Below are 25,768 nucleotides of genomic sequence, written 5' to 3' on the forward strand. Positions count from 1 at the left end.
TTGCCAGGCTATATGGCACATGAATTAAACATAGACTACAAGGTTGATGGTAGTAAGTGCTATCTCTGGTTCAGCATCCCAACAAGCCAGGGTACACATGCTGTAAAGCCTACGTCACATTTCAGGGGCCCCGCCAGGCAGCTTTTGGGAACGAAAAAGTATGATATAAAAGACACAAAACTACACAAGACGTAAAGAGAAAAGTCATGGGCATCCATGAAGATGGAGGTATTGCTTGTGTATATTTCTACGTAGACATTTCTATTTTTCATTTCCACAAACAGCCCGGCTGGGCCGCGGTTTGGAAATGTGACGTTAGCCTAAGTAGTAGGACTTTACCTGACTGGGAGTTACAGTGTGTTATGCTTTCAATATCTTTGTCAAAGCCTTCTTAAAGGGGCATTCCACTCCTGAAGGGAGTCTTGTTTTCCATTAAATGATGCATCAATGAATACATAATCAGCCAAATTTTGTGGAATTCACCTTGGGATGAATTGCGTGATGTGTTGTTATAAAACAATAATGACACTCACTAAACCCATGCAGACCCTACCCATGCATTTCCTATACGCATAGACACTTTGTTTATCGTACATATTTTTGGAATAAATGAGGTACGCTAAGCACACCGAGAAGGCAAATTGCTCATAAGATAGCAAAGAATACAAGAACAAGACGAAATTTCTTAGCGAACCTGAAATTAGTTTGGTAACCTTACCTAAAAGTTTTGCATTGTATTCAGCCATAGGAATAATTCAATTAGAGGGTACTTGGGGAGTTTAGTAGAAGACTGAATGCTTTTGAGGCACGTGGAGCAACTGGGTATTTCATCGTATGATGTGAAGTATTATGCATTTATTACTTCCTAAAATTAATATCTATTGGAAAATAAAACTCCCGTGTGGAGTGGAATGCCCCTTTAATCTTAAACACCCTGTTTATGTACAGTTGGAGGTCTACAGCAGCAGATGGCTGGCCTGACTGTTCACACTCAACCAACCGGCCGGGAGAACTTGGACTGAACCAGACTATGGGAACTGGGTATCCAGTCAAACATCTAACATCAAACACTCCAGCTTGACACCACGTTGCCTTCTTAGTTGTCCTTGTTTGGAATTCTTGTCGAGTAATGAAAAGAACAGAGCTACCGAGGTACAAAGATCCATTAATATACATTGTGAATGTATATATATATATAGAATACAACACGGTGTATTCCGTATCACCCAAGGTACCAGCCCGACCGCGGGGCGGATCGCCCGAAGGCCAGAGGGTGATCCGACCCACGGGAGGGCTGGGACCAAGGGTGATGTGGAATACACAGTGTTGTATTTTATTTATGTCATACCCACCTGAGAAAACCCATGTTTTGATGCGAAATGTGCCAGAAGTTGAAAAAATTTGGTGCCCTCGAACAAAAATTGTTGCAACAGTAATGTTCCAACGTCTGAATCAGGTATTCAAACTTTCGATGGCGCCGCACTCGGCCCGCTCGAAACAGTTCGATTTATTTGAATGGAGCCTGTGTGATACGCCTTTCGAACCTGTGCGATACGTAAGTTATGGCCCGGTCCGGAACACCCGTATCAAACGTTTTCGCGTCACAGGTATGACATAAGCTTACTTATCTAAAAAATAGCTGAGTTGATAAATATTTCTTTTCTTTACATGTAGGTCCAACTAAGTAAAACTGCGTAGTGTTGTTGAAGAGTTCTGATACTAGTAGAAGTACAAACTGATCATGTTTGTCAACCTGTTCTTTTGGTGAAGCAGATTAAGTAAAAATCATTTTCTCAATTTCTTTGTGTTACGTCTTCATATTTGCAGGGTTTGAGTAGACAATGAGTGCATTGTCCTACTAAGTGTTCATTATACCACGTAGGTTCCACCTTGTTTTGGATCAAGCACCTTGTGCAATCATTATACTCAACAATCGTTTCAAAATAAATCGTTTCTGTTGCTTTATGTTGTAGTTGTCGGCTTTCTTAGCAGCTTTTCCATTTGGTGGCATAACAACGTTGTTGGGGCATTAGACATCAAAGAATAATTGCGCTTGTGTCTGCTTGGCCTTTATATCGGAGAAGAATGCAAATTGTTGGATTGTCAATTCCAAGATGCGGAAGTGGTAGAAACTCTCACGTTAAGCTTTCGCCAACCCCCCCTTCACAAACGAAACAGACCAACAAGACAAAGACATGGATTTATAAGTTCATGTACATTTACTTTATCACTGATGAGTAAACCACACATGTACAACTACAAGATATATGTACTATACAAATTGAAGTTGAAATGGAAACATGACTGGTACATTAGGGAAACATTAAAAATTATTTCAAATAATTTACTAACAAAACTCGTGTAATTGTTGGTAATGTGATAAGTGTAGTCCAGGGAAAGCAACAACTCCTTGGAATAGTTTGTTATATTCTGGATGGAGGAAGTGGTGCTTTCCGTCTCGGCGGCGAAGATGTAGTTGTTGTGCCAGGAGACATGCACTCGTCGTATGAAGGTGGAGCTGTGGAGAAAGAAACAGATATTCATATGGACATAAAGACAGGAAATTTTGGAGACGTTAAATGCTAAGGAACTGAACATGTTGTGGCATCAGTAGTATTCTTCTTGTAGGACACATACGATAATCTGTATGAAAATGTTAATCAAATGGTAGCCTTCTTTGCATAATTTAAGAAGTTACAAAACTTTTAAAAGAAATTACAAAACTTTTTGCATGTTCCTACATCTTATATGAAGTTTCTTTTACTTAGCCTCCTTTGCAGTCTTTATACAGCAGTGCTGGCTTTTCTTTATCAGGATGGGGAGCGCTGATTCCTGATTTTCGACATGGGCTATGGCTGGGAGAGGGAGTTTCTGGGCAGTCTAAATGTAAAAGCCAGCACTGATAGGAGTCTGCAAAGGAGGCTAGTTAGATGGTAAAACAAACTTCATCTAAGATGTAGGAAAAGTAAAATGTTCTGTAATTTCTTCTTTCTTGTCTTCTAGATCAGATGTTACCGAAAGTGGACTCTATATGATTACAACGAGCAGCTACCTACACCTACTGTAAGTTGTATAGCCCCTGTCACACATGGCTGACCATGGCCTCCCGACCTTCTCTACACCATGGTTAGCAGTTTATTTGGTTGGGAAAGAATTTTGAAAAATCTAAGGTAAGAAAGTCATATTCCTGCAGTGATGTGCTAGAGACGGATTCCAGACCATTGCTTTAGGACATTTAAGTCGTCGGAAGGTCTTGAATGTGTGACAGAGGCCTAATCCACACCACCTTTTTAACAACCTTGCCACCCTTTCATGGACAATCCTGCCCGCCACTCACGTTCCTCGGGAAGCAGTGCAGCGGCGCCCCCTGGCGAGTCCCACTGAGACGCACCCCGACCCGACGTGCCGCTCCGGTCTGACGTCCAGCTGGTCGCCCCTGGGGTGGGGAAACTTGTGTTGGAGGACACAGAGGGTGTTCCCCGTGGGGTGGGGAAGCTCGTATTGGAAGATACCGAGGATGTTCCCCTTGGGGAGGGGAAGCTTGCATTGAAGGGGAGAGGGGACGGGATGTCCGATAAAATGTCAGGAAAACAGGCGATTCTCAGTGGAAGGTAAACATCCAAGTCATATTTGGGGTCGGATGCCCTCGCTGAAACCTGGAGTAATAAAGATGTGATAAAAGATTTAGCAAATCCTTTTATACTTAACGGCATGATATGGTGAATATCAGGTAACGAGAAAATACGTGTAGCTCATTGAAACAGGCGCGGCCCAGAGAGGTAAGCGTTCTGCAAGATAGCAATAGGGCTAGGGTTCAATAGAAATTGGACTAAAATTATTATAACTCATAACATGCCAGAGGAGTTGCCTGGTCACAAACCGTACTCCTGCGACAGCTAACACCTCTGGCATGTAATTTGTCTATATGTGTCCAATTTCTACTGTTTTACCAGCGACCGGGTAGAGGATAAGACTTCCATACGTACCTCATACGGACTTGAATATGCACGCACGGTTGAACATGGCTTTATATGTTAAGTAAATTTCCCCACTTCAGATACTTGAAGTTTATATTCCTGCCGGCAGACGAAGCTACTTTGTTGATGTGAAACTCTTTTAAACGGAGCTGCGTGACCTCCCTACCTTGAGTTCGTATTCCACGGAGATAAGTTTGCTGTTCTTGAGAGTGACGGGCGCGTCTGCGGGGATGGCCAGCGGCTCGGTCCACTGCATGTTCTGTCTGCGGTCCACTCCGCGTCCCCGGCTACTCAGCACCACGTCCGTTACCAGCTTCTTCTGCTGCTTCCGACTCCCCTTCTTCTTCAGCTTCCCGCGGTAAATTATGTCCTGAAGAAATATCGAGCACAACAACATGGCATCATGCGATGGTTACTCTAGCCCTGCTCAAGAATGTTACGAGACAGAAAATGTTCTACTCTCCAAGCAGAGGTTAGGCTCCCGCTGTTTTTGACGTTTTTTTTAGTCGATTTTATTGGGCTTTCTATTTTGTAATGTTTCTTGAAGTCCGCCAGGTTTTGACACAGCAAGATACAATACAAAATAGAAAGCCCGATAAAAACGACTAAAAAAAGCGTTAAAAAAACAGCCAGAGCCTAACCTCTGCTTGGGCCGAGGAGTAAAATGTTCGTTATTCTAGTTATCATAAATCACAACTTTTAATTTCCTGCTGCCTGTGAGATGCAGAAAGCCTATGATTTCTAAGGAACAACGGATTTGCAAAATTGTGACAATCACATGTGAAACACACACGTTAACTGATACTTGCCTATGGATGGACTGACATCATTAAGGCTCACGTGTCCTTGTGACATATGGAGCGGCTAGACCTACCGGGTGAAGCCTTGGTGTGTTTGAGTCAGACCTATACCCGAATGAGTATAGCCAGTTAATGCGGGTGAGTCAGATCTACCTGGGTTAGGCTTAGGTCTCACTGGAAAAGGGGGCCCTGTTCACGGACTGTTTGGGGGACTTTCAGGCTTGGCTCCGCGGCCGTGGAACACATTGCGGCTGCCTGGTGTGAGCAAGACCTACCCAAATGAGTGGAGCTTTACTGTGAGTGATTCCGACCTACACGTGTCAGTGTATCTTTAGTGTGAGTCCAACGGTCCAACGGTTGGACCTACCCAGTGTTGCCTTGGGGTGAATCAGACCTACCCAAATGAGTGGATAATTGGTGTGTGTGAGTCAGACCTACCCGTGTGAGTGTAGCATTTGTGTGTGTTATTAGTTATACCTAACCCGGTGAGTGTAGTCTCGAAGTGATTCTACAAACCTACCCGGGTGAGTGTAGCCTTGGTATGAGGGATTAAGACCTACCCGTATGACTAGTGTAAGGAGAATAGTCTTGATGTGCGTAAGTCAGACCTATCCGGGTGAGTATATCCTTGGTGTGAGTGATTCAGACCTACCCGGGTGAGTGAAGCCTTGGTATGAGGGATTAAGACCTACCCGTATGAGTGTAAGGAGAATAGTCTTGATGTGCGTAAGTCAGACCTATCCGGGTGAGTATATCCTTGGTGTGAGTGATTCAGACCTACCCGGGTGAGTGTAGCCTTGGTGTGCGTGTGTCAGACCTACCCGTGTGAGTATACCCTTGGTGTGCGTGTGTCAGACCTACCCGTGTGAGTGTAGCCTTGGTGTGCGTGTGTCAGACCTACCCGTGTGAGTATACCCTTGGTGTGCGTGTGTCAGACCTACCCGTGTGAGTGTAGCCTTGGTATGTGTAATCCTACAGCCACACTGGTTCCGTATGTGCACGGTGAGCTGCACCTGGTCCCCCGGCCCGTACACCCCGCGGTCCGTCCGGGCCTCCAGCTCCACGGACCGGGACACCAGTCCGCAGTACCGCGCCGTGGTCTTGTCTTTGGAAGCCACCGACGGCGTCTGGCATGCAGTGGGGTAGATAAATGTATGTTAGTAGAATGAATTCATTTGTATCCTTGTGTTGTTGATACATGTATAGTTTCATCAGCTAAATGCTCACTATCCTACTTTTTGAAACATCTTTTGCTTCTTGTTACGTTTCATTACACGCTTAAGGACCTGATGGCAGCCCGCAGCCATAGGTAAAATCTGTGCCTGCATGCGACAAAACTCCCTTTAATTTCCCGCCTTTACGCCTTTGCCAATGTTGAACAACGAAAACCAACGCTCCCCACAAAAAATAAACGTCACTGATCCAGATACGTCTACGAAGAAGGCTATATATTCTTATCTTGCTATACCCACCCGACATCCTCTGTCCGTGCTCGGGTCACAGATGTCCTGTATCATGAACTGTGCCTGTGACACGTAGTTCGACTTGTTCCACGGTCTCTCGATCACCGCCTGTACCTTGTACTTTATGGTACCGAACTCCCCTTTGAACGTAGCGGGTACGTCCGTTGGTAGGGTGCACTCAAACGGGAAGGAGTGCGCGCCTTTCTTTAGGGACGATCCCAACGGACCAAGCAGACTCTTGCTGAAGGCTGGAAGAGGAAGTACTGTATCATCACCAGTTACTAGATACCAACACACAAGCACCTGTTACCTCTATGAAATGAAGGTACTGCTTTTGGTCTGTGTGTTAGCGTATGGGGTTGTGTGCTGGTGAACGTTTGCGTGTTGGATTGTGTGGATTTAGCGTATATGTGTGGGTTTATTTGTGTTTCCTTATACTATTTGTGGTCAGCATGACTTGATTTTTTTCGTATTGCAATTCTGACATGATGCTTTTGATAGTGATATAGTAGTTACCAACGTAAAGTTTCTAAGAAGAAACACTATGTGGCTTCATGTGTCCTTTCTGAAAGATTTGACATACGTATACGCGCGTACGGTTGACTTGCGTTTGTCGACTCAAGGAGTGTGATATCATGCGATATAACCTCCTTGGTCGACTGTTATATTGCCTTGCACGTGGGTGCTTTTAGTACGTACTGTATACGTATGGGCTATTACGACCAGCACTCCACGGCTAAGGCCGTTGACTAGGATGCTGTATTTTCGTATGTATGTGTTTTCGTAAGTATGTGATCGCATTTATATAAACCATATCTATTATATTAATTCGTCTTGTTCCTACCTCCTGCCGCAGTGTAAATCGTCCTGGTCTCCTCCAGGTAGACCTCAGATCCCGCCATTTTGGGCATGTCTGTCCAGGTCAGCTCGTCCCATTCCACAGACGCCTGGCCTTGGAAGATCACTCGGATAGCTGCAGACCCAAGGCAGTATTAGTTTACATGAGGGCTACATACACGTCACATAGGAACTACGTACACGGTACATGGGAACTAACGTTACCTACAAGTAACATACAAACGGCGGAATTGATGCGGGTGCGGACGTCATCCATATAATAAAATCAACATGGCATTACACGTTACAAGAGAACTGCATACACGTGACATATACATTACAAGAGAACCATATACACGTTACATGGAAACTTCATACACGTTATATGGGAGCTACATACAAGTTACATGAGAACTACATACACGTTATATGGGAACTACATACAAGTTATATGGGAACTACATACACGTTATATGGGAACTACATACAAGTTATATGGGAACTACATACAAGTTATATGGGAACTACATATACACGTCACATGAGAACTACATGTACACACACGACCTTACATGGGAACTACCGTATGATACGCGTCACATGGGAACTACATACACGTCACATGAGAACTACATACACGCCACATGAGAACTACATACACGTTACATTGGAATTAATTTTTTACATACACGTTACATGGAAACTACATACTGGTTCACGTTGCATTGGAACTACATACACGTACCGTTCTGGCTTTATGGATATACGACAAAAAGTACAGTGACTTTCGTATGGTCAACTGTAAACTATAGCTACAAAAAGGGATACAGAATGAATTTTAAAATTCTACTGACACTATAGGACAATAAGAAAGTCTTACTGATATACTTGTCGCGATCTTTATGTATTAACAAATCTTGGCATGCTGTCAGATCTAAAGATATAGTCCAATCTATTTCTGGTGTCGAGTTTCTCGAAATCTGTAGTATTTAGACACAGGAGTGTGACAAACTTAAAACTACAACGGACGTAAGCGAGACAGAAAAACGCACACCGGCGATGTCAACAATGCATGCTTGCCTTTGAGCTTCATACTCTGGTTCAGTTCCAACTTGACCGTCCCGCCAACAACTTCCCCCGGTTGATAAACTGGCGGCAGGCGGTCCATCTCCACCTCAAACGTCTGCATGTTTCCGATGGTCGTCATGTTGGTTTGAATAAGGTCACCAATGGTAAGACAAATATTTCACACACAACATTTGGGTGTGACATTACAGTTGGGGTGTGAGTCACATAGGTGTGCAGATTGAGTCACGTCTCTTTCAAGTCACAAGTTGAAATCGTAATTCTGTGACCGTCCTTTGTTTGTTGTTGATTTCTTGAACGATTTCTACAAAGCATATAAAAAACAAAAACAAAATCAATTTCATACGTTGTCCTTACGTAATAGCTGTTGATAAAAGAAACCGGTTCCGTATGTATACGTACATATATCTATATGTCGCCTGTATTGAGAACATGGTGGGTTACATAAATGGACATAAAACTGTACATAGGTGGAACGTAACAATATCACGTAATTGAGTAATATGAAATATCAAGAAAACCATGATGCCAACATAGAGCTCGTTTCTTGACGAAACAAAACAACACATTAGGAAAATCGTGTCTGAGTTCAAAATAGTCGAAGTCGACACTCAATAAAAACAGAATGGATAAAAGCCCACCTGGATTTTGGTACTCGCGGAAGGATCCGAAATGCAGAGCCTTGTTACAGGGCCGAGTACCGTGTTCTTAGTTAACCCATCCAGACCGCAAGTTCAGCGGTCAACATATTTCTGGAACTGCCAACTTCTTCGCAAACAGACATATAAGAGACCGTCCTGTCAAAGACCACATAGCCGCTCAAACTGCAACGCATTGTGCATCTAAATTCACAAGAAAATGTCTTCCTTGGTGGAATGTTTATTGTAAAAATAAATCCAAGTTCCAATGTCCATTGCAAAAATACTGACGACGCTGAGCTTTAGAGCCTAATTTGCTACCAATACTAATTTAGTTGATTCAGGAGAATCCGTGCTGTGCTAAGGGGGCTTGTGTAATCTACAGAAGTGACCTGACGGGTTGGGACTGTTGACTCGGGGTGCCCTGCGGCATGCCTGCTGACGTCATCACAAACATCGCACCGCGGTGGAAGAAATAGCTGCAAATTTTGATACGTCACCATAAAGAGGAAGAAGCGGTATAGCCATCAGGGGTTAGTGGTTACCTTCGCCAAGAAGGTTATGTTCTCGGTAGCGTTTGTTCTGGACATGCTTTAGACCTGAGCTTTGAGGGGCAGAGAGTAAGTGTTGTAAGTTTGCGCCCCTGGTGACTGTGTTTGGAACTGCAGGCGGCGGTTTTGTTAAGAATTATTGTTTATTGTTTATTGTTCATTGACTCCTTTAGTTGTTGACAATCACATATCATTGCAACAACTACTCTTCCAGGAGCAATACACATAATACTTGGACACATACAGTTTGTAACATACACAACATATAACATCAAACAAACGCATGTGCTTTATCAAAAATTATCAAGCCCCTTATGTGTCATTATTTATGTTTCGCATGTGTTTAACTAGCTTTCTTTGCCGTTCTTCGCACGTTTTTTTATGTCCCGGATGCTGGTCATAACATAAGCAGACAGACACAGACTCAACTCAATGTAACCTAAGGTTGGGGGTAAATTGATTTATATGGGAATATATTTAATATATAATTATTTAGAGCTTAATATTATGCATGTGGCATTTCTGAATCATTTTCAGTGTACATAATGGTATATGTACCATTATACCATTAATATACCAGAAATGCCACATGTAACATGTTAGTAGAGCTTTTACTAAAACGTACTTAAGGTTTTGCGAATTTGTCCCCATCTACCAAAACAAAAGATGGCAGACTGTCTCGGACAGTGCCGTGTGGATGTGTCTGGAGGGCGAGGCGCGCTCTCAGTCTAGATGCTCTGCTCTAGTGGGGCGGCAGCTACGCTTTCTTTACACCCAGCAATCACACACGGGTTGGTGGCGGGAGGAGGTCAACTCTCGACCGAGCGCGAGGCCTCGGGAGAGTCGGTGGAACGTGGACGAGGTGCAGTGGGGGTCGACACCGAACGCTGGCCAGATCAGCCGAAACACTACCGGGGCGATCAATGGGTCAGGTGCGATGCCAACCGGAAACAACAGCTAACTGCACACATCCGATCCACACTCGACATACACACTGTATATATACAGCTGACGTTTTGCGCGCACTACCCTCGTGGTTCCGATACGTACGTATCCGCTTCAAAATATGCCCGGATATGCTTTTCCCGTATACCCGGGTCACCGCTACAAATATGTCTATATCATTATCGAAATATTAGACGACATCTAGTGTTGACAGATTGATGCTATCAGCTGTTTTTGACCAGTAAATACGGATTCTGAGGACCGGACTGTTGGAGTGCATAGCCAATGATTGCGCAAAGTTGCCTGGGAGTAAATTAGTGACGTTTACTACTCGGGCGGGCGATTTAAAGACATGGCTGTCTGACAACAGCTTCGGGGGGAATAATCTGGAGAAAAACAATTCATACTATTCATCAGCATACTTGAAATCACTGCATGCATTCACAAGAGGGAGGGTTTTATGGACCATGTATACTCGGAAGCAAAGGCCTTTAAATGATCCGAATAAAGTCAAGAATCAGTCCATTTGACAGGACAGGGGGGTAGGAATACTAGGGGATTGAATCACTATATGGCAACAAACAAAATAGAATTTCTGTTCTGCGAACCTTAAATTGGACAGCTAGAAATAGTGTACGGCGCTCTTCTGGCACACACACACACGCACGCACATAAATTTAAGCACACAGTCACGCACACACACACACACACACACACACACACACACATGAACAAATACACTTACATTCATGCACACATACACATGCATACACACATTTACACACACACACACACACTTACACACATACATATACTCCTACCTTCACATACACACGCAATTACACGCGCATGTGCACAAAAAACATGCACACACCTGTATACAAACACGCACGCACATAAACACACGCTGACAGGCGCACACATAAGTGCGTTTACATCAGAATCCCGAAGAGAAATTTCTTCTTGTATTACATATATGCATAATCGATCAACGTTTAATGCAGCACTGAATAGCCTTGTGAGTTCAATTGTACACAGCTTTAGGTTCCCAGAATCAATAATTGTGCTGAGTGCATGATTATATGTACATACGACGCTGGACTTTGGTCCAAGTAAATTTATGTGACCTTTGTCAACCTGACAGCTGACTACTCAGGAGTACAAACTCTCGAGTCACGAAGGGGCGGTTTTCATACTCATTTCATTACCGAGTCTTACAGCGTCGAACACCACAGTTCATGTCTAACGTTATGTTGAACATCCTCCGTTTCCTGTCCAATACGCTACACAGCGACATCTAGCGATTTCATATGGGATTGTTATGAACTTATTCATCGTTGAATGTTGGACACTGTCAATGTACTTTGTTCTCCCTTTCAAACGTGATTATTTTGAGCCATGACCACACGGACTGACCAGCGGCCCGCAGTGCCCATGCATGGAGTCGTGTCTGAGCGCAGCACGCTGTGAGTATAGAGTATGCCCTGTTCTTGACACGATGGCATGCGTGCATGTTTGTATACATAACGTTATATATAGCCTGGGTGCCATCCTAGCTGGTCTATACTGGGGACCCTATATTGTACAGTGTACACACTACCCCTCCTCATGGGTCCCGGTGTTCTATCACATAGCGTTACTCGCTGCCACAGTGCATTTGCCATTCTCCGGGCTGGTGACATTTCTTTATCAATCTGAGTGACTAAACGCTGTTAAAATATGCTTGTGTATGCGTATGCGTTCGTGTGAGCGCGCGCGCGCGCGCGCGCGCGCGCGCGTGTGTGTGTGTGTGTGTGTGTGTGTGTGTGTGAGTTCACGGTGTTATGTGTAACGTTCCATGCGACGTTATGTTGACGTTATACATGTAACGTCATTTGTGTTTGTGTTTGTATATGAGCGTGTTTGTGTATGAACGTGTGTCTTTCTCGGTGTCTATTTGTATGTGTTTGAGCTTGTGCACATAAAAAGGGGCTCACGATAACGTTACAGCCTTCTCATGACAAGTAGAACAGAACATAGAATGTGTCAGGAAAGCTCGAGTAGTAACGCGCTCTTTTCTTCTAATGTTCGATCGGCAACGGCCGAGTACAATGACAGAAAAAATCATTGAAAATTGAGTAACGCCAACATCCCACACAGAAGAGAGGGTTTCCTGTGCCGTTATGCCCGTATATTGAAGGATTGTAGGGTCAGGATCTAGACACCTAAGCAAACTGACGGACAACGCGAACCGCGTGGTTTCCTTCGGTTCCTTCACCGATTTATTTACAGTCATGACAAGCAACTACGCACCACTGTAAGTATGACTGTATGAGATGAGTTCTGAAATGACTGATCTTTTGGGGATAGCCGCTGGATACCATTCGATTACTGATTTTTTTCAGGGCAGAGTCGGCAGTAATTGGGTGGAACCAAATGTTCAAAGCTCAAACTTTTCTACTTGTGTCTGCTTGTCAAGTGCCTAATGTTTTCGAATTTCTTGTGCGTGCGTGATAGTGTGTGAGGTTTTGTCTGTCTGTGTGTTTCTGTTTGTTCGTGTGTATGTAACGTTATGTATGCGTGTATGTGTCTGCATGTTTGTGTGTGTGTGTGTATTGTTATTGAAGGTTCCTGTCCTATTCCCAAACGCAAACTAACAAGTTACATGAAAAGAACTGAGAATAAAACAATATTACAATGAATGTCAAGAAGACTACGGTACCCTACCAAATATTCATATAGACCAAGTGTGTACCCAACGTTCAATTTTGTTTCTTGTCTGCAGCATAGGGAGAGACTCCCGGCCCGATAGGCGGGGAAGGCTGACGGCGTTCCTGCTGGCTTTCCAGGCGCTGTTCCTGGGTCTGTTCGCGGGGTTCGTGCGGTATGGCCCGCCTGCAGGACCGGGTATTGCCGCCGCCGGCCCGACTATCGACCACTACTACCCGAGTACGTACAAACGCCACAAAATCGTTCCAAACCTTAATTTGATAGCACAATTTGAGGTGAACAAATCTTATAACATGCTCACGACAGAAATATTGATGATATAGAAAAAAGTGTCCAATGTATTCCGTGACTTTATATAGTACTATAGTTAGGGGTGGGTACCGGTACAGAAAATGCAGGTCCAGGTCCGGTTCAGGTCCAGACGTTCAGGTCCAGGTTCGGACCTGAACCTGGACCTGATTCAGTATGTGAAAACTTGTGAATGGACAATACTCAAAACAATGGTCCATTTTGCTACAAAGAAATCTACTTTGTGTAGTATTCGATTTCCACTGTCGTTTTAAAATCCTACAAAGCTAACTGCCTCTGTACAATTGACTGTAAAAGTTGGCAGAAATTACTATAGACTCTACTCTACTTCGCTGTTGTTATTTTCCTCGACCGGTAGGCATAAAAACGTCTGAATGCCTGTTCATATGATCTGTTCATTTTCCAATCGGTCCAAGATCCGGTGTACCGGATTTTTTCAGGTCCGGTTTTTCTGGACCAGTCCACTGAGTAAAAACCGGTTTTGTACCGGTACACCGTACCGATACCCAGCCCTAGTACTAAGTCATAGTGTCCAAGCAATCGGTTGAATATTGCTGTCAAACTTATGACCTCCGTACAAACGGAGGCAATGTTTTCGGTTTGTTTGTCTGTCTTGGTGTGTCTGTGCACGTTTGTTCCCGTTGGCTCTGGTCCAAGTTTGTTCTCTGGCAGCGCTGAATAAAAAGACAAGAAATGCAACATCTTCGCGAAAATGCAGAATGTTTTCCCCGTAGCGTTTGTCAAGCTGCTCTGATTGGTTCCTGTTAGAAGAAGAAGAAAGAAGTTCACACAGTCAAAACAATTTCTTTTCCCAATCAGGAATATACATGAATTTCTTGTTGGATAAGTAGTGTTTGTTAAGGTTTGCTCCAGGAATGTAGAATCTCTTTCTTTTTCAAATCAGGTTCGTAGGGCCTGATGTTAAAATCATGAAGATGAAGAGCGGCCCATAGCGATAACTGTAGCAGCATCTCTTCTCCCTAAGTCAGAAACATCAAGCTTAGGCAAGCTTGACTTCACTGACTCAATAGGCGAAGCAGGGTATACTAGGCTGCTCGGGAAATTCCCTGCCCCATTTTTGTCCGGAATGGTTTGATCCGCTCACACCGCCCCATCGCACATGTGGCGGGTTCTCTACTTTTCTTCTTCTCTCCACAGTGTTCCAAGACGTTCACGTGATGGTCTTTGTTGGTTTCGGTTTCCTGATGACGTTTCTGAAGATGTACGGTTACGGCAGTGTGGGGTTCAACATGCTGGTGGCTGCCTTCGTGCTGCAGTGGGCCATGCTCATGAGGGGATTCTTATATATGGAAGACAACACAATCAACTTAGATATCAGCAGGTATTGTATTGTGTGTTTGGGGGGCGTTGGGCGCAGAGAGTGGGAGAGAAACAGAAAGCGAGAAAGAATTTGTATCTCCTTTTATTTGTAGTATAAAAGTATAGGTCTGTATCTCTATGTATTTACCTTCTGTCATATGATATTATATTGGTGTTCTTCATGTATAGGAGCTCAGCTGGAAGAATAGCCATGGAAATGTCAAAGCTAATTGTACATCAAAAATTTCAAAAAAAGTCAAAATCACGAAGGAGAAGGCAAATGTCGCCGCTAGTACTGGCCACATTGCGTAACGTTAGATATAAAGGGAAAGTTCTTTTCAATTCATTCTCCGTCAACCTCCCGTCCTGACCATCCATTTAGCAATGTGTTACGTCCTGAATGCAACGATTGATACATAGTCTGAGACTGTCTGTAAAAAAAGGGCTTTATGAAGGACTATGATACAACTTACAAAAGGTTCACGTACGATAGTCTTCTTTACCAATATGTACAAGTTACCGAATGTTGAAAATTGAAACTGCAAATATACTGTGTACTGTGTATCTTACAAACTGTCAAAGTTGTACACTGGTGCGTACAAAAGTGCCCTCCATACCTTGGGTCGCTATGTGATTAACGATAGTCGGCTGTGTGCACAAACTGACAAAGGCAATGGAATACCTGGATGATCAGGACTGTTCTGTTATCCCTTGCTGTCCAGCCTGCTGACGGCTGACTTCTCGGCGGCGGCCGTGCTGATCTCGTACGGCGCGGTGCTGGGGAAGACGACTCCCGTGCAGCTGGTGGTCATGGCGTTTCTGGAGATCGCTTTCCTCACCGTGAACGAATGGATCGGGACCGTCCAGTTCAAGGTTTCAGTTTCAGTTTATTTATTTTACCAGCAGTAACACTCAGGTACATAACAACCTGTTTTTCAGGCAACGCTGGGTAAACAAAAATACAATTTAAAACTTTGCAATATTTAAGGGGCCGGTCATATTATTCGTACGATAGACGTACGATCGTCGTACGATCGCAAAATGAGGGTATTCCTGGGATATAGTCGTGCTGTGTTGTACGCAAAAAAAGGAAGCTGTCTTGAAAAGGCGATATTTGATCTTTGTCGGCGGTTCGTTCTGTCGTAGCCTGCTTGAAAATTCTACGACACAAAATCGTACAACGGCCAACTAGGAATATGACTGCGCCGTAAGAGGCAACGACTTTTTGTTGGTCTACTAACTTGCTGATATATTGGCAATTGTTAAGCAAGATCTTCCGAAAACGTCGCTATCGGATTTAGTATGAACGATCTTACATGAGCATTTCTCTTTGAAGTCAAAGTTGTCCTGTAGGTGGGCGATGAAGTTTTCGCTGTCTTGTCATTGCTTGTTGGCACGCGAAACCTTCCCTCTTAAACAGTCAGACGTTTCGGACAATATCCGCTGTTTTCGCCAGTGACTGCTGTCCGGTGGATGCTAACTGAAATGTCTGACCGTATCTGAACCGTATCATCAGCTAATTGAGTAACATTTCCATGTATATTGAACATGTTTTACCCGGACCTTTTACCTTCATCGATGAAACCTTTCCCTTTTTTTAACTTCTCGCATTCCCTGACAGGCGCAGGACATCGGAGGCTCGATGTTCGTGCACGTGTTCGGGGCGTACTTCGGACTGACGGTGGCCCGCATGTTGTACAGGCCCGAGGTCTCAGACAGCGCCAAAGAAGGGGCCAACTACCATTCCGACCTCTTCAGTATGATAGGTGAGTTAACTATCACTCCGACCTCTTCATTATGATAGGCGAGCGCACTTGTGATCACCTGTAACTTGACCAATACCGTCCTATGTCTGTTCCGTCTCGGTGCTAGTACTAGAGAAAATTTCCTGGCGGCAGGATTAGGGTTAGGAGTTAAGGGTTAGGGATATGGTCAAGGGTTAATTAGGGTTAGGGTTAGGAGTTAAGGGTTAGGGTTAGGGTCAAGGGTTAATTAGGGTTAAGTTTAGGGTTAGGGTAGGGCTAGGGTTATAGGGTAAGGGGCAAGGGTTAGGGTCAGGGAATTAGGGTTAGGGTTAGGATCAGGGTTAGGGTGAGGGTGCAGATGTATGATTTCAGTCCTATCCTCCCTAGGTACGGTGGATGTACCATGTAGCCATGGCGGTAGAGTTAGGGTTAGGAGTTAGGGTTACTTTTAGGGTTAGGGTTAGGTAAAGGATTAGGGTTAGGGTTAGGGTTAGGGTTAGGGATAGGGTTCGGTTTGGGGTTAGTGCGAATGTATGACCCCTTCCTGTCCTCCCCCGGTACGGTGTTCCTATGGATGTACTGGCCGTCCTTTAACAGCGCACTGGTGGTAGAGTTAGGGTTAGGAGTTAGGGTTAGGGTTAGGGTTAGGTAAAGGTTTAGGATTAGGGTTAGGGATAGGGTTCGGTTTAGGGTTAGTGCGAATGTATGACCCCTTCCTGTCCTCCACAGGTACGGTGTTCCTGTGGATGTACTGGCCGTCCTTTAACAGCGCCCTGGCGGTAGAGTTAGGGTTAGGAGTTAGGGTTAGGGTTAGGTAAAGGTCTGAGGATTAGGGTTAGGGATAGGGTTCGGTTTGGGGTTAGTGCGAATGTATGACCCCTTCCTGTCCTCCACAGGTACGGTGTTCCTGTGGATGTACTGGCCATCCTTTAACAGCGCCCTGGCGGTAGCAGACGGACGGTACAGGGCCGTAATCAACACGTACCTGTCTCTGGCCGCAAGCGCTGTGATCACCTTCGCCATATCCTCTGCAGTTGACAAGGACGGAAAAGTTAACATGGTAAGCTATAATCTTTTCTCGGATTCGTCGCATCTGGCACTTTGTCCATATTAAAATTGACCAAGTGTACCAAAAAAGACTAAGCGCCAGATAAAAATCCCTAAAGGCTAGTACTTGGATACCAACCGAACAAAAAAGTCAAAGTGAAGATGACATTTTCATGTTATTGTGTTTAGCTTGTCTGCTTATATATGTAGGTATTTGTGCGTGTCTATATGTCTGTTTGTCTGTGGTTCTCAACATTGCCATGCACCCCCATTGCTGTCTGTTGGACTGGGAATTTTACAATACTGTATGACCATGCGTAAGGAAAATGGTGAAGTCTATCTCCGTTGGCCTTCTTGAGCAAGTAAACTTCAAAATCCATTTTAAAATGTTAACCAGTCGGATCTGTTGACATGACTTTGTGGCTCCTGTGGTAGTATTTGGGTCCATCTCATGTCTCATACTCCACCACCATCCCACCAGGTTCACGTACAGAACGCCACGCTGGCCGGCGGGGTTGCTGTCGGGACAACTGCAGACATGATGATTCAACCCTGGGGGGCGCTGCTGATTGGCACCGCCGCCGGGACGCTTTCAACTATGGGATTTACGTACGTTCAGGTACGGTATCAATGTGTTTATGTCCTTGTTGTGACAAGTATACAATGAAGACCTTTATTGTACATTTTCCCCCCTGTTACATGGGGGAAAATGTACAATAAAGGTCTTCATTCCTTCAAATATTGCAAAATGCACTAGCTTCCGAACAGCAATGCTTTCAAGCCTTGCTGTATAAAAAAAGATTATTTGCTACAGACATACTTCATATCCGAAGAATTCGAAGATCTGCAAGGACATGGATTTGAGCCATGGGAAACACACACATACTAGAGACATAGGAAACATAGATATTACAAGAACATTTACCGACATTTATTTACTTAACGATGAAATCCCTTCATTCATGCCTCTTAGAGCTAGCTATTTGTAGGTCCTGAATCATATGACTATGACCAACATATACTATTGTAACTAGAAACCGATCAGATAAAATCCTTGGGTAAATCTAGACGGTTACAGGTTGTTTCGCAACAATGTCAGTTCGCAACCGTCAGTTCGCAACAAGGCAAGTCTTTTCGCAACATGTACAAATTACAAGTCTTTTCGCAACAAGGTACAAGTCGTTTTGCAACATTTGAATGTTATTAATTTTGATAGCCTTATAGTATTAGAAATCGTATACGTATTCCTAACATAATTATACTCCTACCTGTGCACGTATGAAACTGTACCGCCCGGCGCATGAAAATCATCGGGCTGTCAGGTCCATGCGGCCCCATGTTCCTCTGCCGCCGGGGTTGTCTTTTGCACCCGGTAAAATTTTTACGCGAAAGGAGTATGATTATGTTAGGAATACGATTTCTAATACTATTAGGCTATCAAGATTAATAACATTCAAATGAAGCGAAACGACTTGTACCTTGTTGCGAAAAGACTTGCCTTGTTGCGAACTGACGGTTGCGAACTGACATTGTTGCGAAACAACCTGTTACCATCTAGACATGTTATTAAGTGCAGTAGGGAAGGAAGCCTGTACTCATCAGTCTTGCCTTACTTGTGTTTCCTCCTCAGCCGTTCCTGGCTCGTCTGAAGTTCCATTACACGTGCGGTGTGAACAACCTAACAACGAATATAGGTTACCTAGCGGATAAAGGTTAACTGACGTTACTCATCATCAGTCTCACTGTACGTGTGTTTTCCTCCTCAGCCGTACCTTGCTCGTCACAAGTTCCACGACACATGCGGTGTGAACAACCTACCAACGAATATATGTTACCTAGTGGATAAAGGTGAACTGGCGTTACTCATCAGTCTCACTGTGTGTTTTCCTCCTCAGCCGTTCCTGGCTCGTCTGAAGTTCCATGACACATGTACATGCGGTGTGAACAACCTACCAACGAATATAGGTTACTTAGCGGATAAAGGTTACTTGGCGTTACTCATCAGTCTCACTGTAACTGTGTTTTCCTCCTCAGCCGTTCCTGGCTCGTCTGAAGTTCCACGACACGTGCGGATTGAACAACCTACTAACGAATATAAGTTACCTAGGCTAGCGGATAAAGGTTAACTGGCGTTACTCATCAGTCTCACTATGTGCTTTCCTCCTCAGCCGTTCCTGGCTCGTCACAAGTTGCACGACACGTGCGGTGTGAACAACCTACCAACGAATATAGGTTACCTAGGCTAGCGGATAAAGGTTAACTGGCGTTACTCATCAGTCTCACTGTGTGTTTTCCTCCTCAGCCGTTCCTGGCTCGCCTGAAGTTCCACGACACATGCGGTGTGAGCAACCTACCAACGAATATAGGTTACCTAGTGGATAAAGGTGAACTGACGTTACTCATAAGTCTCACTGTGTATTTTCCTCCTCAGCCGTTCCTGGCTCGTCTGAAGGCCCACGACACATGCGGTGTGAACAACCTTACAACGAATATAGGTTACCTAGCGGATAAAGGTGAACTGGCGTTACTCATCAGTCTGTTGTATGTGTGTTTTCCTCCTCAGCCGTTCCTAGCTCGTCACAAGCTCCACGACACGTGCGGAGTGAACAACCTGCACGGCATGCCGGGGCTGCTGGCCGGCGTGGCCGGAGCGGTGGCGTGCCGCCTGAAACTGTGTGATCTCGGTGAAAGGTAAACTACGGTCACAACTGGAGAAAGGGGCCCCGTCGGGTAGTTACCGGGTTTTTTTTTTTCTTCTCTTCCCAGTGTCTCTCAACGGGAACCCGGGTTGATTTTAGCTGCGAGTTTGAAAAAAAATCAGTGGACCCCACCGTGCCCTAAAATAGCTATAGGAGACACGCCTGAAAGTGGAAAAAGTCCCGTTAACTACCCGCCGGGGCCCCCTTTTCACTGGTGACCGTAGCTGCTATTAAGGAAGCTATGCTGGGTTGTGGGCTGTGGGAAACAATGCAACCTGCATGATAGATGGCTCAAGTATTGGGCCAATCATTAACCCATTATAAAGGCTCCCAGCTATTGAACGTGCGCAACTTTGTTGAACCTTCTTTTTGCATAGTTGGGGCTGAAGGAGACATAGGTGGTGACACTTGTTAAAATCGACCATAAACGCTGTTTTCGCGGGGTAATGTACCTTTAGTGAGTGTAATAAGAGGGTCCACACACGTGCCCCTGGTTATTCTGTTAAAATCACAGAACCCACTATTAATCATTAAAGAAGTGGGACTTTTCATCAGCCACTGCCTCCAAAGAAGAAGTCAAACCACCCAGTAAAGAATGTAGAAGCATGTACATAGAAAGCCGACGTGTGTGTATATAGAATAGACACTTGTTACTTTTTACTGTCTGTATCATTGCAATTAGCCTACGGGCATAGATTTGCAAATAAATAAATATTAAATATCATAACTTCAGGTCGGCTAGAGATCAGGCAGAATACCAGATGGCGGCGCTGTTTGTCACCCTTGGAGTCGCAGTGTTGGGCGGAGCCGTCACGGGCATCATCCTCCAACTGCCGGTCTGGGACAGGCTACAGGCCGAGGAGCTGTTCGATGACAGAGTATATTGGGAGGTGCGTAGAGCGCTCCAACTTGTTTTGACACAGATAAATCATTTTATTTCATACCAGTGACGCGAAAACGTTCGATACGGGTGTTCCGGACCGGGCCATAACTTCCGTATCAGACCGGTTCGAAAGGCGTATCACACAGGCTCCATTCGAATAAATCGAACTGTTTCGAGCGGGCCGAGTGCGGCGCCATCGAATGTTTCAGACGACCTGATTCAGACGTTGGAACATTACTGTCGCAACATTTTTTGTTCGAGGGCACCAAATTTTTTCAACTTTTCACTTTCAACTTCGCATTTCGCATCAAAACATGGGTTTTCTCAGGTGGGTATGACATAAAATACAAGACGGTGTATTCCGCATCACCCTCGGTCTCAGCCCTCCCTCGGGTCGGATCACCCTCCGGCCTTCGGGTGATCCGACCCGCGGTCGGGCTGACACCTTGGGCGATACGGAATACACCGTGTTGTATTCTATATGTAAGACCGACGCACTGGACAACAACCAGTACCTTAATTCTATCTAGTGTTGGAAATTCGATTTCGTGGTGCCACCAGGCATGCTGCCTATAACTTGGGACGACTCTGCTAAACCGGGTTGAGTTTTTTTTCTTCAAATTTTTGGGCGTGGCCTCTAATCAACCAGCGGCCAATGAGAGATTGGATTTCAAAGAAAACATTGAGGCGGTTCTCTGATTGGCTGACAGCTGGTTAGAGGTCACGCCTACCAAAGTGGAAACCTCGGCCCGGTCACATTTCCAAGCCGGGGCCCGGCCGGGCTGTTTACGGAAACGAAAAACAGAAATTTAGACGTAGAAATATACACAAATAATCCCAACGACTATTCTCTTTACGTCTTGTGAAGTTTCAGTGGTGTCTTTTTTCCATACTTTTCGTTCTCGGAAGCTGCCTGGTCAGGCTTCACACGAGAGCACGAATGAGCCGGAATGCCGTCGGAATAAAAAGTCTTTTCTATTCGTGGCAATTCTTTGTAATTCGCACTGTATTCTAAACATTCTTACTGCATTCCAGATATTCGTCCCCGTTCTTTTGGCTGACATGTCAAAAACTGTCGAGGTGCATTCGAAGTGGAGAAATATCGAATGGCATTCAAAGTGGCTTCTAAGTGTATTCTGCAGTCTGACCGCATTCTGTGGCATTCCAACATTATTCGAAACATTCTTATCTCATTCGATGGAGAACCGAAACGGCAAGCCATCTCGAATCCTGCCAGAATGTGGCCGAAAGAGTATCTCGAATGCAATGAGAATATCTAGAATACACTACGAATTCACAGGAATAGAAAAGGATTTTCCTTCGACGGCCGGCATTCTGGCTCATTCCTTCTCGTGTGAAGGGGATTTAAGGCCCATTTGGAATACCCACTCGGAATGGCCCCGAATGTGGCACGAATTTTGCAAATACTTCATTCCGGCTGGTTCTGCTTGATTCCTGCTGATTCGATTTCAGTGTGAAGGCCCTATTAGTAGAGCCTCTACCTGCGTAAACCGCGAGTGAGCCTTTACGTAGGAGAATGGTGTTAAATTGCTTTTTTCCTCTCTTTCCCTCGCAGGTTCCAGATGATGAATACGATGATTCCGAGCCCGAGCCCCGGGCCCAGTCCCACCCCCGGGCCCCGTCTGTCATTCAGGACGCAGAGTGAACGACCGGGCAAAAACATCTTAACTTAATTCCGTCCCTTGATATAACAAAGTAGTATCAAGAAGACTTCATTCAACTTGCAACTGTCGTCATTGAGAAACATAACTTGGCTACGTCACTAGCCTGGTATCCAGCCGTATTACAGCTCTCGAGGCTATTCTGTATTTGCGGAGAGGACAGAAGAGATTGGGAACCATTGCACGGCTGGATACCAGGCTACTGCGTCACTACTTTGTAAGTTGTTGTTTTTCTTCTTAATAAACTTCTGGTAATTTTACAAGCAAACAGATTAGTAGTCTATTTGTCATTGTAAGAGCCAAGTGTACAGCCAAACATTATGACTCGCTATAGTAGGGAATAGTGACTTGTAAGATATCTGTTTCCAGACTTGCAAGTAGCATAAACCTGGACTTGGTGGTGATAACCTGTTCGCAGGCGCACCTAGCGTCAGTGTTTGGTAGTACAGTAACTCCACGTAATTACATACTTTTGCCGAGTTCCTTGCGCCATTCAGTCACGTATTTTCTTGCTGGCAATAGGCTTGATTACTTATCGGGACAAAAAAAAAGAAGATAATCTATTCGTTGCTCTAAATGTTTCGCACGTTGAAAACGGATTCGATGCAGAGTTTCTTGGATGTCTCCCAAAATGTATCGCCATTCGCAAGCTCATTCACCAATTTATCGACCTCCGAGGCGTCTGAATATCGACTGACACGTTTTTAATCACGTTTGGCGACTGCAGAAGAAGAAGAACGGGAGAGAACAGGGTCATCCTTCCTCCCAGGGGCGCGCAGTGATCTCCGACGGAATGTGATGGTCTCCCTGAGGGAGATGCTTCCGCACCGCGATGCCCTCTATCGGCAGAGGTCACGTCTGCAGCTCCGCGAGTGATGTGTGTTGTCAGAGGGTCTGCATGGGGAAATCCTGGCAACGCTTAATGGTCATTTCAGGAGGGTTGGCAACACCAAGGAGGATAGATTAAAAGACAATTCTTAACCCCCTTGGCAACACTTAACCGTAAAATTAGGCAGATTGGCAGCACTTAAAAATTATGGTTGACGGTAGATTGATTTGTAATTGCGAAGGGCTTTGAGAACCATTTTATTGGATTGTTCAATTGTATTTATGGGGTATGTGACAAAACTTCTCCATGGCAATCTGGTGTTGAATATAATAATTTGTCAATAACGCTTAACGATTAATTCGCAAGAACAAATAGCATGCTATGTAGGATTAAAGGGACCAATCACGCTTTTTACGAATAATATACCAACAACGTTGAATTCGCAATGACAAATAACGTGCTACTTAGAATTAAAAGGACCAATGACGATTCATGAACAATTTACCAATAGCTTGACCAATCAACGATAGATTCACGATGACAAATAACGTGCTACTTAGGATTAAAAGGACCAATGACGATTCATGAATAATTTACCAACGACTTGACCAATCAACGATGGGTTCACGGTTCAAGAATAATTTACAGCGTAACCAATTAACGTTGAATTCGCGATAACAAATAACGTGATATGCAGGATTAAAGGACCAATCACGTTTCACGAATAATTCACAAACTAACGTTGAATTCGCGACAACAAATAACGAGCTACTTAGGATTAAAGGAACCAATCACGTTTCACGAATAAGTTACCTACATCGTTTAACCGTTGCATTTGATATATATAAAGTGGATCAGGTAGTCTTAACTGTGATTTGAATCAGCTCTCTACGCCTCACGGGGAAAATACATACAGACCCTCGCGACATGGGAAAAGCTTTCACTTGATTAAACCTACTTGTTAACGGCGCAAAGTCCAGGCGCTCGTTATTCTATACCTGATCCCGTCATATATTCCCGGTAGCCAGCGTGAATCGTTCATTCGATCCCACCGTGTCATTCCAGAAGCGAATGGGAACAACTACAGCAGGGATGCTGGTGTTACCAAAATGAAAACAGAACTGCAATGGATGTCACTTAAAGAAAGATAGAAGGAAAATGTCTAATACCAGCTAAAATAGAACAAGAAACAGTCATGCCTTCAAATACCAGAGTTACCAACCCAGGATTGATGTGTTAAAAACATCGTGCTTTCCCAGAACTGCCGTAGAGCGGAATATGTTATCACCAAGCACAGTAGGGGCATCTTCTTTGGATAGTTAAAGAACACTTGCAGGTAGATGTGCAAAAGCTAGGTGTGATGGGTTCGGTGTAATATAACCAGCTGCTGCCGCGCCGTGTGCCTGCGAAGCTGGTGTGTTACGCCGAAGGGCGGTTATACCGGCTATATAGATAGATACAGATACAGAATCGTTCATTCCCGAAGCGAATAATGCCCCACCGGCGGCGTTATGTGGCATCAGAAAACGACCTTCAAAATCCCAGATATGTAATTTTCATCCAAGATTTTGGTCTTAAGAATTTCATCAGGAATCAGAAGAAATATCGATTGAATATTGATAAGATAATCATAGTATATTGCAAATTCTTGCCCGAGGGCTAATTGCAGGTAACACGAAAGAAAGGGGAAAATAGTGTAGAACAAAAATAGAATGTGTCTTCGTCTAGTCTAAAGGCTGACTCTGAATAAGTAAATTGTAACTTATTGGGTTTGACGTCTTTTTCTGAAACAGTGGAATGATTACTAGTAGGGGTGGGTACCGGTACAGAAAATTCAGGTCCAGGTCCGGTTCAAGTCCAGAAGATCAGGTCCATGTCCGGACCTGAACCTGATTCATTATCTTGTGAACGGACGATACTCAAGACAATGGTCCATTTTGCTACAAAGAAATCTGTATTGTGTAATATTCGACTTGGCGTTTTAAAAATCCTACAAGACTAACTACGTCTGTACGATTGACTGTACAAGTTGGTAAAAATTACAATAGAGTCTTAACTCTGCCTCGCTCTTGTTATTTCCTAGACCAGTAACCCCGAAAACGTCACAATTGAATGCCTGATCATATAATCAGTTCATTCTCCAATCGATCCAACATCCGGTACCCATCCCTAATTACTAGCCTTGATTTAGATAATGGTGAGGATGAAATGGTGACAGACGCTTGTTCGTTAATGAGTGCAAGTGCCT

The 25,768-nt window shown here is 44.4% G+C and overlaps 2 protein-coding genes across 3 annotated transcripts; one reads left to right on the forward strand and one right to left on the reverse strand.

The window, feature by feature from the left end:
- Nucleotides 1-1,620: 1,620 nt before the first annotated feature.
- LOC118419540 (arrestin domain-containing protein 1-like) lies at nucleotides 1,621-8,421 on the reverse strand. Its single transcript, XM_035826012.1, has 7 exons — nucleotides 8,158-8,421; nucleotides 7,085-7,213; nucleotides 6,250-6,488; nucleotides 5,719-5,904; nucleotides 4,144-4,347; nucleotides 3,338-3,656; nucleotides 1,621-2,518 (listed from the first exon to the last, which is right to left on the reverse strand). Exons 1-7 carry the CDS (start codon nucleotides 8,282-8,284, stop codon nucleotides 2,424-2,426), a joined length of 1,299 nt encoding a protein of 432 aa, XP_035681905.1. The 5' UTR covers nucleotides 8,285-8,421; the 3' UTR covers nucleotides 1,621-2,423.
- A 3,049-nt stretch (nucleotides 8,422-11,470) lies between these two features.
- On the forward strand, nucleotides 11,471-22,955 carry LOC118429587 (ammonium transporter Rh type A-like). Of its 2 annotated transcripts, none has more exons than XM_035840136.1 (10): nucleotides 11,471-11,763; nucleotides 13,062-13,225; nucleotides 14,474-14,657; nucleotides 15,358-15,508; nucleotides 16,257-16,401; nucleotides 17,277-17,440; nucleotides 17,909-18,046; nucleotides 19,991-20,118; nucleotides 20,860-21,016; nucleotides 22,586-22,955. In XM_035840136.1, exons 1-10 carry the CDS (start codon nucleotides 11,696-11,698, stop codon nucleotides 22,673-22,675), a joined length of 1,389 nt encoding a protein of 462 aa, XP_035696029.1. In that variant the 5' UTR covers nucleotides 11,471-11,695; the 3' UTR covers nucleotides 22,676-22,955. The 2 variants fall into 2 exon arrangements, with proteins under 2 accessions (XP_035696029.1, XP_035696036.1); XM_035840143.1 differs by lacking the exon at nucleotides 11,471-11,763 and adding an exon at nucleotides 12,379-12,593 and having other exon boundaries at nucleotides 22,586-22,915.
- The last annotated feature ends 2,813 nt before the right edge of the window (nucleotides 22,956-25,768 follow it).

The sequence above is a fragment of the Branchiostoma floridae genome, chromosome 1, assembly GCF_000003815.2.
Source record: "Branchiostoma floridae strain S238N-H82 chromosome 1, Bfl_VNyyK, whole genome shotgun sequence".
Lineage (NCBI taxonomy): Eukaryota > Metazoa > Chordata > Leptocardii > Amphioxiformes > Branchiostomatidae > Branchiostoma > Branchiostoma floridae.